General features: G+C 42.1%; 1 protein-coding gene across 4 annotated transcripts in view; it reads left to right on the forward strand.

Moving 5' to 3' along the window:
- ARAP3 (ArfGAP with RhoGAP domain, ankyrin repeat and PH domain 3) overlaps positions 1-13,026 on the forward strand; it is a 120,697-nt gene that overhangs the window by 56,409 nt on the left and 51,262 nt on the right. For all 4 annotated transcript variants that reach the window (XM_039326042.1, XM_039326041.1, XM_039326039.1 and 1 more), the window contains exons 20-21: positions 6,515-6,678; positions 12,327-12,539. In XM_039326042.1, coding sequence (XP_039181976.1) covers positions 6,515-6,678; positions 12,327-12,539 — 377 coding nt within the window. The remainder of the gene's footprint in view (positions 1-6,514; positions 6,679-12,326; positions 12,540-13,026) is intronic.

A 13,026-nucleotide genomic window follows, 5' to 3' on the forward strand; every position in this document is an offset into this window, starting at 1 on the left:
GTCACCATGACACTTCCAATTTTACGCGGGAGAAAACCCGAACAACCAAAGACCTACATATATATATATATATATATATATATATATATATATATATATATATATATATATATACACACACATACACACATACACACACACACACACATATACATACATATGTGTGTGTGTGTGTGTGTGTGTGTGTGTGTTTTCTGAGGTTTTCGCGGGTGTTTGTATGTAGGTCTTTGGTTATTCGAGTTTTCTCCTGCGTAAAATTGGAAGTGTCTTGGCGACGTTTCGATGAAGTCCCATTCATCATCTTCAGGCTGGTGTTTTCGGCTTCGTGCTTCTAAGGTCCTGCCTCAGCTAGTGCTCCCAAGAAAGCAGAACTCTTGAAACAGGCATTGTTTCAATCAACTTTTATTGACAGTGAAAGCAGAAAGACAAGGCAAGATCTAAATAATTCCCGTGCAAAACATTACATTAAAACTCCCCTTTCAAACCCCTCCCCAGTGCCCAACTGTCCAGTTTGACTTCAGCCAATCCACAGGTTATTATGGGACCCGGGGCAATGAGGTGTGGTTCTCAGGTATTTCAGTTTCTTCTCGGTCTCTTCCAGTGGAGTAGAGATAAGGCAGATGGCTCCAGGCACATTCCTCCCCCCCCCCCCACACACACACCCAGAAGGATACATCAAAGGTGAAAAGAACAAAATAAAGGAAATACATCCTGGAGCCCACAGGACTTTCCCCCTCCCAACAGCGTGCAACCTCCCCCCTCCCAACAGAATGGCAGAACCCCAAGAATGAGGTTTGAGGGGATCTGACAGTCACTTTATACTGCACTAGTGAGGTCACACTTGGAATACTGTTTCCAGTTCTGGTTACTATGGTTCAAAAAAGATGCTGATGCCTTGGAAAAAGTGCAGAGAAGAGCAGCAAAGATTTTTCTATTCTATCAGGAGTGATATTAGTTTACTACACACAGTATTAAACTATGCCTTTGCTAAAGTGATAATACATCTTCAGGACCTTCCTATATTGCTCCAACTTGCCTGTTTAGCAGGCAGCTTGGATGACCTTCATACCTTGCTGCCATTAGGTTGATATATACTTGATGCAGAGTTTGTCTCCCAGTTGATGTCAGGGTAGTTAAAGTCCCCCATTATCACAGTGATATCTTTCCTGCACACCTCAGCTGACTGATTAGCAAATCTATAGGATATAATCTATATCCTTGCTTAGTTGGGTGGTCTGTACTACATACCTATAGCAATATCATTTTTCCCTCAAATATTCATTGAAATACTTTCAAGAATATTTTCATCCTTGGTACAGGTAGTCCTCGACATACAACCACAATTGAGCACAAAATTTATATTGCTAAGTGAGAAATTTGTTAAATTTGTTTATTTGTTCCATTTTATTACTTTTCTTGCCACATTTGTTAAATGAATCACTGCATTGTTAAGTTAGTAACACAGTTGTTAAGTGAATCTGGCTTCTCCATTGACTTTGTTGACAGAAGGTTGCAAAGGGTGATCACATGACCCCAGGACACTGCATCCATCATAAATATGAACCAGTTGTCAAGCATCCAAATGTAAATCATGTGACCATGGGGATACTGCAACAATCATAAGTATGAAAAATGGTCATAAGTCACTTTTTTCAATTCCATTGAACAGTCACTAAATGAACTGTTGTAAGTTGAGGACTGATTGTTGGGGCCAATATGCTGACATTGTAAACCATTCAGAGAGTGCTGTAAAGTAATAAATGCTATTGACAGGGCTTTTTTTGTCATAGAACACCCAGAACGGAGTTCCAGCACCTTTTTTGGATGGAACCTTATAGGGTAGGCAAGGCAGGTTGTATGACGTGTGAGTTCCGGCACCTTTTTTTTTTTTTTTACAAAAAAAAGCACTGGCTACTGCTATAATGCAACTCCTCTTTTGCTGAGTCCGTTTCTTTTGAATAACTTATATGTTATTGATTGTCCAGTCATGGGTTCCATCCACCAAGTTTCAGTAATGTCAACAATATCATACCTGCCCTCATGTATTAGGACTTCAAATTCTCCCTGTTTGGTCCATACATTAGTGTACGGGCATGGCTGACCTTGAGTTTGCTTCTTGTGTCTCTTCTTGTTTTATATCTGAGTGCCTCTTTATTGCTACTGCTCCCTTCCTCATTGTATAATTTGTTTTCTAAGAATTATCATAAAAATTTAGCTTGCCTCTCCAATTTTAATTTAAAGTCCTTTGGATGTGTAAAGCTATATTTATCAAATACATTCTTCCCTGTTCTTAGGAGGTGAAGCCCATCACTTGTCAGAAGTCCTTCTTGTATGTAATGTAAACCATGGTCCAGAAATCCAAAGTTCTTTCAATTGCACCATCCCTTGAGCCAGCTGTTTACTTTTGAAAACCTCCGTTTCCTTATTGGGCATTGATTTTCTGTCAGAATTACTGACGAAAACACCACCCATGTTCCTAAAACTTTTGCCATCCTGCCTAGTTTCTCATAGTCCCTTGATAATTTTTTCAGGCACTTTGTTGTATTATTCATCCCAATATGAAAGAGGAGAAAGGGTAAACCTCTCTTTCATATCTTTGATCTTTGCACCTGGGAGATAACATACCTCTCTCAATATAGGTTGTCTGGTCTACAAATTGCTTATTCTGTTCTTCTGAGTCATCAATCACCACCACATGCTTGTTTTCTTTGGGGATCTCACCTCTTCTTTGTGACCATTTGAGCTATTTTTCTTCCTGTTACTGGAACATTTAATATAGACACTTCTGATATTTCCATGAGCTTGGTGGCACATAATCAAAATCATGATGGGAAGTCTCCAGAAAAATCATAGAATTTTGTATAATTTGCTTGGTACCTATCATCTGATTTTTCTGAACTGGTAGTTAAGGTATCATTTTCTTAGTCAAGAAAGATGTTTCTTGGTAGACAGCATGTTCAGAATTTTAAGAGTGTGGACATGGCTGCAATGTAAATTTGCTCACAAAATGGCTACTATAAAAGGCATAATCAGTCACAAAACAGTATAACAAGAGTGAGATAAGCTTTTAGGATGCTGTATTTTCCAGTAAGATCTTTAATGAGTCAAATGTACACACACACACAAACATATACTCACTAGAGGGTATTTGGTTTGAGTGACTGGATATTATAATGGTTAGACCACTGCCTTTGAGTGGGAAACCAGGATTCAAATCCCAGATGTTACCTATCTTACAAATAGGGGTCCTTGGGAAATGACCCCTTAATGTTTCACCTGCCTACTTCAAATATGAAAGTGACATGAGCTATGACAGGGGTGTAAAACTCGCAACATCACATGACATGTCGCAATGTATTGCGACTTTTTTGCCATTGCTGTGATGCATCTGGCCTGTGGGCCGGCAGTTTGACACCCCTGAGCTAGGAGAATCATTCCAGTTCAGCTGTTGCCCAGATTAACACGGTCCATGTCAGATGTTGGGGAACAAGGATAATCTGGCAGTAAGTAGATTACTGGAGAAAACCATACATGGACGAGACAAAAATCTGGAATTGATGGAATGCTACTGCAACAGTACACCTAATGAGAGAGAATATATGAAATGTATGGACAGGAACTATGGATGGACAGAAGACCTTCATCCACACTAAATATGAAATAGTTAATTACCAAACACTTCAGCATAGTGAAAAATAAGTTCCTCTCACAACTTGAGATAGACCAACTACACATTACATGCCAGATTCAAGAAGATCTGGAAGAAGAATTGGATGTGCATTTGAAGCTGGATCATCACTGCCAACCTCTCCATTTCAGGGCACAGCAGCTGATATGCGGCATAAGATCATGGATAAACTAGCTACAATCAACTCTTGAGACCAGTTACATGGATCTGTGAATTCCTGGCACTATAATAAGTCAACAGGATACTAAAGATCTTCCTCAAGAACTCAATAGGTCTATGGAATATTGGAAGTCAACTCAAGACAGCTCATATAAGTGGTCATTAAGTGTGTCATATACCAAGGTGATGCTGTGTCACTGAAGTTTCTGGCAACTCAATAAACAGAACCTTCTTTCCTAAGCAGTCCCATTTTGTTTATTCCCAGCTTGGAATGAACCATGATGATGATTTTTCTTTCAATAATTGCTTCTTGTCTTGCCTTCTGGTGCTTTGGAAAATAGGATGCCCCCTTCTTCTTTGTGGTAGCCTTTAAAATATTGGAATGCTGCTATCATGTTGCCCCTAGTCTTTCTTTTCACTAGACTAGACAATCCCAATTCCTGCAATCATTCTTCATGTTTTAGCCTCCATGACCCCAATTTTTTGCTCTTCTCTGCACACTTTCCAAAGTCTCAACATCTTTTTTATATTGTGGTGACCAAAACTGGATGCCATATTCCACATTTGGTCTTACCAAAGCATTATAAAGCAGTACTAACAGTTCACGTTATCTTGATTCTATCCCTCTGTTAATGCAGCCTAAGATAGCATTGGCTTTTATGGAGGCTGTAGCACACTTCTGGCTCATATTTAATTGATTGTCCACTAGGATTCCAAGATCCCTCTCCAGTTACTATTATTGTGCCAATATCTGTACCTGTACATTTGGTTTTTCTTCCCTAAGTGCATTCAAGGAGGCTTTCATCCTTGGTTTTATGCATTTCTGTAGAGATGTTGTGATCTCTTACATATAATCAGGGCTTTTATTGTCATAGATCGCCCAGAACGGAGTTCCGGCACCTTTTTTGGATGGAACCTTGTAGGGTAGGCAAGGCAGGTTGTTTGACATGTGTGAATTCCAGCACTTTTTTTTTTTTTTTTTTTACAAAAAAAGCACTGCATATAATGCAACCCCATCTCCTTTTTTGTTAGGTCTGTTTCTTTTGAACAGTTTATATCCTTCCATCAGAACATTCCAGTCATGAGTTTCATCCTATCAAGTTTCAGTAATGACGACTATATCATACTTGCCTTCAGGTACTACTGGTAGTACTGTTCTGTTTTGTTGGTTCCCTAATTGTTCAGCATTAGCATCTGAGTCCTTTATGGCTGACTGTAGCTATGCTTCCTAGATCTCCTAGTTTGTATCTGAGTTTTTCTTCCTTCCCTTCACTTTCTATCTCCTTGTTTGTTTGTTTGTTTGTTTGTGTTGGGATTTATGCTTGGGATTAGGTTCTAAAGATGCTAAAGATTGGTCACCCTCCCCTCTTAGTTTTAGTTTAAAGCTCTTCAGATGTGTTTTCCAAACACACTCTTTCTGGTTCTTGTGAGGTGTAGCCCATCCCTTGCCAGAAGTTCTTCTTGTAGGTAATGCAGACTGTGGTCTAGAAATCCAAAGTCCTCTTCACAGCACCAAGCCCAATTTGGAAAACTGGAAAAGGGGCTTCAACAAGTCCCAGGAACAACATCAGAGCTCTGTTTCCAGAAGAGTGCAATGCTAGGGGCAGATAAGATGCTGCACAGAACCCTTAAATTTCCAGACCTCCGGTAGAGGACCTGAGATTGCAAAAGACACATGCCATCCATATTATAAGAAGGGAATTTTTATACATAAACACACACACAAATACACATACTGGAGAGTAATGTTTGGTTTTGCAGCATGCCAATTTTCTATTCATATTTAATAGAATCAATAATTTTTTAAGGGAAAGAACTTGCTATAGACAGGGAGGTGTCTAGGGGCATATTGTTGTATGTGAAGACCCTGTTGCCTATTTTTGTTCTTGCCAATCACATGGGGCTAGAGCAGGGGTAGACAACCTTGACTCTTTTATGACTCGTGGACTTCAACTCCCAGAATTCCTGAGCCAGCCTACCCCTGGGCTAGAGTATAGCAGAAGACAGGGCCAGCATCTGTGGCAAATTTCCTTGATAGCTTAGAAAATAAAGCTTTGGTGGTATAAGGCAACAAGAAGTTTCCATTTCTATAAGGACACTTTTTCTTCTTGTTGTTCTTTGTCTGGAGACCTTCTATAAGTTAGTTTGGAAGTGATCTCACTCTCCAGCAAAAAGAATGAAGTAGGCTATTTAAAACCTATCAGAATAGTATATATGGCCCATCTTTCCTTATTCTCTCACAGCAGAGTGATAAGAATATTATATTATGTCTTGCCTGCACAGGCTTTACATCACTTCCAACAATTTATCTGTTTTTACATAATGTATGAACCTGCATAGTGCTTTCAATTACTTTAACAGATAGTATGTGACCTGTTAATGTAACTGAAAGCTCTATGCGGGTTTGTTCATTATGTAAAACAGATATGACTTTAGAGAATAAAATGTATGCAGGGTTGGGCAGCAACATACTGTTACAGAAGGCCATATTAGAGACATACTGATTATTGCGGTGGAATGATTTCTGGGAATCACAGGGAGCAAATAGTGTTGACTACGACAAGATAGTGGAATACTTGGGAAAGGAGAGGACATACTCCAGGAAATAAAAAGAAGCACCTGATTTCTGATTGCTGTAATCAAAATTTATTCATGCTTCCTTTTTAGGACATTCTGTCTTCAAGGGACGTCACAGCTAGACTTTTCTTCATGGTGCACAGCTATTCAGAGTTCAGCAGGAAGTCAAGGGAATGCCTTGCAAGACCAGCAGCTCAACAAGAATGGCATTCCCATTATTGTGAGCAGTTGTATTTCATTTATCACCCAATATGGTAAGTTACTCAGAGGTTCCTTCAATCAACCAAAAATAATGTATACTATATTGTGATCAGAGTAAACCAAACCATCCTTCTTGCCTGAAAAAGAGTGGCTTTAAGTCTATTACCCTGCATGGGCAAGAAAATAAAGCATAAGAATGTGAACCTTGATTTCACTATACATAGGGCTTGTATTTGATATACAACAGTTGCTAGCGTTCTTTTGTAATAGCTTAATAGCTTTTCTATAGTAATTCTTTATCAGTGTTTGGAAAACTGAGCCAGTTTCTTGACTAGCCATTTCAAATAAACTGACAGAACAACAGAATGCAAGAACTGGAAGTGACCTTGGAGATCATTTAGTCCAATCTTTTGTGGGGGATAGGAATCCACTATTTCAGTATCCTTGACAGATGGCCATTTAGCAGCTATTTAAATGCCATTGAGGAAGTCAACCACCTCTGAATAGTTGGTTCTATTGTTAAATGGCTCTTATCATTTGGATTTTTTTTCCTGATGTTCCACTGAAATCTATTTCTTTATCTGCTTCTTCTATCTTCTGGAAACAAATGTGAACAATGGCTTTTACGTTTTTGAAGATTGCTATCATGTGCGAACATAGTCTTCTTCAGGTGAATCATCCTCAGCACCTTCAGATGTTCTTTTTTAGTTTGCCCTTCCAGCCATAGCAGTTCCACTTTCTCCCTACTTACCCATCACCTCCTTGCCATCTTCTCCTAGTAGTGGACCGCTCATTTTCCTGACTTTTTCCTTGTTTTTAGTTTCCACAACTGTTCATCAGTTTGGCCTCCAGTCCCTAATCATCTTTGTTGTGTTGAAGGAAAAGTCTTCATCATGGTTCAGTCCAAGCCAGGAATAAACAACATGGCGACTGCTTTAGAAAGAAGATTGCAGTTTATTGAAGAAGAGAGCCAGACAGAAAGATGGCTCTGGAAGAAAAGAGAGAGAGCACATGTAGGGAGTGGGTTTTTTATACCCTCTGGGGCTCTTGAGATTGTTTCCTGTTCCTGTTTGAGGCTTTGTATTTCCTGTGTCATGTACTTTTGACCTGAGTCTGAGTGTGCCCCTTTGGCATCTGTAGGTTAATCCTATTATGTCCTGTCTTAGAGTTTGGGTGGGGTATGTAGATTTTAGGTGTCTTTGTCTTCTTAATCTTCTAGCTTCAACCTTCCTGAATGGTTTACATCTGCATTTCTACACAGCTGGTTTCTGCTTGGGGGGAGGGAGACTTGGGGATATTAAGAAAAAACTGGGCATGCTTTTCTGCCTCTTAAATATTTCCAAAAATATTTCTTTCTCGAGGAGGGGGGCTTTCTTCCCATAGTTGCTCTTCAATGCAGACCTTCTAAAGTCTTAAAATGTGAATTAAGAAGTTCTGCTTTCTCTCTGCTGCCCTACACCCCCTTGCCACTTTTTCCCATTAATGGACCAATTGTTTTTTTTTATTTTTTTCTTGTTTTTTTCCATATTGAAAGAAACTTTTTAAAAATTATTTTTGACATTTGTCAGAGGTTTTATTTCATTCTGGGCCTTAACTTTCCTGACTTCATATTTGCAGATTTGGGCTATATGTTGGTATTCTGCTTTAATTATATGTCCTCTTTCTATTTTTTTTATACTTATCCTTTTTTTCTTTCTTTCTTTCTTTCTTTTTCTTTTCTTTAACCAACTATGCTGGTTTCTTTTGAGATCTGTTTTTTTTTTCCAGTGGTAGACTGGGATTTATAATCTCATTTTTCAGACTTTCCCAAGCTTCTTGAGTTGTTTTCCACTTAAAGATTTTTATCCATGGAACCTTCCCAAGTTCTCTCTAAGTCTGTTGAAATCAGATCTCTTAAAGTCTAAGATATTACTTTGACTTTGTTGTTTGTACCTACACTACATTGAATTCCAATATCGGTCACTTCAACCCCTTCTATCATTTCTTCTTTTTTATTATTTATTGTTTCATCATAAAAAGTAAAATGCAAAACAGAAAAACAAACAAAATTAAACAAAACAAAAGCATGCATTCAATACTAACATTAACAAAAAAAATAGTATACAAAAAAGAGAAAAAGTTGATTAAATAAATTTAACATTTAACATATAGGATCCACCCTGGCTGGTCACTGAAAAAAAAGAAGAAAAAGCAGTAAATTCTCTTCCCCTATATATATTTGTAAAAGAAGAAAGAAGAAAAAGCAGTCAACAGGTTAAACTAAATATCACACTAATCTTCAAATTCCTCTGTTAACCATTTGTTATTATATTTAGCGTGTAGAAAGTCCACAAACAGTTTCCAATCTCTTATAAATCTGTCTAGTTCATTATCTCTAATCAAAGCAGCTAATTTCACCATATCTGCTAATTCAGTCAATTTCAAAATCCATTTTGAAAATCCATTTCTATATGGGGGGAAGTAAGCAGTGGGGTACCACAAGGTTCTAGGTCCAATGATGGGCTTGTGTATCATACCTAAGCTTCAGGTTTCATTAATTCAGTAAGGAACTCCCCCAAAATTCCTGCAACTTCAACCCCCTCTATCATTTCTTCTCTCTTAGTGAGAATTAGGTCCAGTATAGTTGACCTTCTAGTTCCTTCTACACCTTTTAGAGACAAAATTGTCTGCTAGGTTTGTCAGGAACCTGTTTGATCTGCACTTGATGCAAAGTTTGTCTTCCAGTTGATATCAAGATAGTTAAAGTCCCCTATTATTATGATTAAGTCAGTTTGACTGAGCTAGACCAGTGGTGGCGAACATATAGCACGCGTGCCACAGGTGACACGCAGAGCCATCCATGTGGGCACACGCGCCATCGCCCCAGAGGGAGGTGAGGCCGGGCTGCTCCCCTCCCCCTCTCCACGTGCGCCAGCGCTTTCACTCACCGTGCAAAGAAAGAGGTGTTGAGCTCAAGGGCCAGGGAGGGAATGGAGAAAAAGATCGCTCTTGCCACGATCTCCCTTCTGCTGGCCACCACACAGATTGCTTGCTGCCGCCGGCGTTTCCCCCCCCCCCCATTGCACAGATCACTTGCTGCTGGCATTTTCCCTCCCACCCCCTGCACAGATCACTTGCTTCCACCAGCATTTCCCTCCCTGTACAGATTGCTTTACTGCTGCCAGCTTTCCCCCCCCCCGCACGGATCGCTTGCTGCCACTAGCATTTCCCTCCCCATACAGATTGCCTAGCTGCTGCTGGCATTTTCCCCCATCCCCTGCACAAATCGCTACTACCTCCAGCATTTCCCTCCCCATACGGATTGCCTCGCTGCTGCCGGCATTTCCCCCCACCCCCTGCACGGATTGCTTGCTGCCGCCAATGTTTCCCTCCCACCCCCTGCACAGATCACTTGCTGCAGCTGGCGTTTCCCTCCCCGCATGGATTGCCTCGCTGCTGCCAGCTTTCCCCCCCCCCCACCCTCTGCATGGATTGCTTGCTGCCGCTGGCATTTCCCTCGCTTCTGATCAGCTGCAATCAGGCTCTCCATGGCATGCTGCAGCTGGTTGATACGGGCAAGGCAGGAGCGCACACAGACTCTGCTTTTTTCCTTTGACAGCGATGGGGTTAGGGTTGCTGCAGCTGATCAAAAGCACCATTGAAAACAGCAGAATCTATGCAGCTCTGCTATGCGCTCACCCATCAGCCGTGCTCTCCATGCTTCAGATCAGCTGCAGTGCACTGTGGAGAGCAAGGCTGATGCAGGCTAAGCAGGCTCGCAAAGAGGCTCCACTTTTTTCAGCGGGGCTTCAGTGCCTGGCCAGTTTGGCCAGTTTCCCTTTTTTCTCCCCATTCCTCCTGCTCCTTTGACAGTGGTGGGGTTTGGGGGAAGATCAATCCCCATTTATGGCGTGGCCACCAACCAATCACCATGCCCTCCTCTCAGGAGGGCAACACCAGCAGCCAATGCCACAGCAGGAAAAGCGGAAGGCAACGCCCCCCACCAGACCCGCCTGGCGACTCAGTAACTCCTTAGCTCCAGGAAGCTTGTGTAATGGAAACTTGACGGTGAGGGCCATGGGGCAGTCACTGAGGGAGCTGCTGCTGGTAATGGAGCCGGGGAAATGGGCTGGGTGGGGGGAGCAGCCAATGCCAGTGCCCTGAGGCTTGGCAAATCCCCCCCCCCAAGCAGCCATTATTCCTCCTCCCCAGCCAGCCAGCCACCATCCCCTGACTTACTTCTTGCCTGCCTGGCCGGCTGGCTCAAAACCTCACCATTCTTCTCCTCGGCAGTGGCAGCCTAATGGACCTGAGCAAACTGCTGGTTGCGCCGACCTGAGGCACAGGGGGCAGGGGGAGAGGGAGGCAGGCAGTGCAGCAGCTTGGGTACCTCAGCTTCATCCAAATTGAAAGCAGAGGCACAGCAGGAGGATTACTCTCAAACAATAAGAGCCGGGTGCGTTGCTCGCTTGTGTGCACCCGCCTTATTGAGAGCAATCCCGCTGTTGCGCCTTCGCTTTCTTCAACTTGGATGGAGCCCAGGAGCCGCTGCTGGCCACTTGAGTGGGGAGGACAAGCTTTGCTGCTGTCGCTAGACCGCAGCAGGGCGCTCCATCCTGGGGGGAAAGCAGCAGCGTCCTAACCCTAATCCCCACCCTGCCCCTCTTACACCTCACCTCACCCTGCAGGATGAGCCTCCTGCGCACCACCCTACCTACCAGGGACCCGCTGGATCTCCCCCAATCCAGCCCGGCCCCCATAGGCATCCATCTCCAGGAGCAACATCAAGGTGGCCACGCCCACCCTGTCTGCCATGACTGCTGTAGCCACGCCCATCCAGTGGGCCACGCCTACCCAGCACTTGGGGATACGTTAGTGAGTTTTGGTTTGCAGTTTGGGCACTCGGTCTATAAAAGGTTCGCCACCACTGCTCTAGGTGGCTTAGAACAGGGGTCTTCAACCCCTGGACCACTACCAGGCTATGAGCTGTTTGGAACCAGGCCATGGATGCAGTGGGCAAGTGTGTGTGCGCGTGCACATCCCCACTTGCATGAGCAATGGGTGAACGTGTGCGCACGCACTCCATTTATGTAAACAGGACACAAATGAGCTACATGCAAGCTTGCCAGCCATTCATGCGAAACCATTCCTTGCCTGCTCCCCCCCCCCTCGCTGGTCTGCAAAGTTGGAATGGTTGCAAAACTCTGGCTTATAACATCACAAACAATTCTGTTTTTCAGTTTAACTGCTCTAAGTGCCATTTACACAGTAATTGCTGGCCAGCCATCTCCTTCTCAGGAAAGAAGAGGAGAGGTAGACCTCCCCCTCTGACCAATGCCTGTAGAGTAGCCAGTAGGAAAGCAAGCCACTGCAGATAGCAGCATTGCTTGGATTGGTGAAGTAGCTGTTCCATGTTTGTTTCTTTTTTTTTTACACTGCTGAGGATTAAGATATTATATGTATATTAACATTAAATATTAAATATTACATTTCATATTGTCCCAAAATTGCTTTTTCAAAAGGTAACTAGATTTTGTTTTTTTCTTTGAAGATGTTTCGCTTCTCAACCAAGAAGCTTCTTCAGCTCAAAAAACAAACAAACAAACAAAGTCCAGTTGCCTTTTGAAAAAGCACTTTTGGGACAACCGTTACCTGGATGACTGAGAATCTCTATATACATTTCATATTATTATAACGCCTGTTTCCCTTCCTTCTTCATCAGGATTACAGCATGAAGGTATTTATCGGAAGAATGGAGCAAAATCTCGTATCAAAATTTTGATGGAAGAGTTTCGACGAGATGCAAGAAATGTCAAATTGCATATCAGCAACAATTTTGTTGAAGATGTGACAGATGTGTTGAAGAGATTCTTCCGGGAGCTCGAGGATACTATCTTCACTACACATTTTCATCCCCAGTGGAATGAGGCTGCAGGTTTCATCCTTCTTTCTTACACTGCCCTACTTTAACAAGCCACTTGGGTCTCTATGACAGCAGACCACCTTTTGATTGGTTGTATTATTTAGTTCATTGAGAAGCTGCCATACTCTTGGATCTTTGTCTTGAGCCCTCCAAAGTTATACAATTTATCATTTATTTTTCACATTTTTGAAATGCCCATCTCCCATCATCATTGTAAATCCTGGGAAAACTATTTTTAAACATATTTTTATCTATATTTCAAAACAGGGGAGGGCAGCTATGCCTTGCAGTGTGCATGCAATCCATCCAGAATCTTCCCTAGAAATCCTCCAGACCATCCTAGATGATATCACTGAAATTCAATGGCAGAAATGCCTATTACGGTTTGCATAAATTTCCTGAACTTTTGGAAAAGTTTTAGACACCAATGCCACCCTTTAAAATTCCCATAGGAGGGGAATATCAGGGAATATCAGGAGGCTGATATTTTCAGTTTCTC

This window comes from Crotalus tigris, unplaced genomic scaffold (assembly GCF_016545835.1).
Source record: "Crotalus tigris isolate CLP2741 ecotype Arizona unplaced genomic scaffold, ASM1654583v1 scf7180000024339.11422700, whole genome shotgun sequence".
Lineage (NCBI taxonomy): Eukaryota > Metazoa > Chordata > Lepidosauria > Squamata > Viperidae > Crotalus > Crotalus tigris.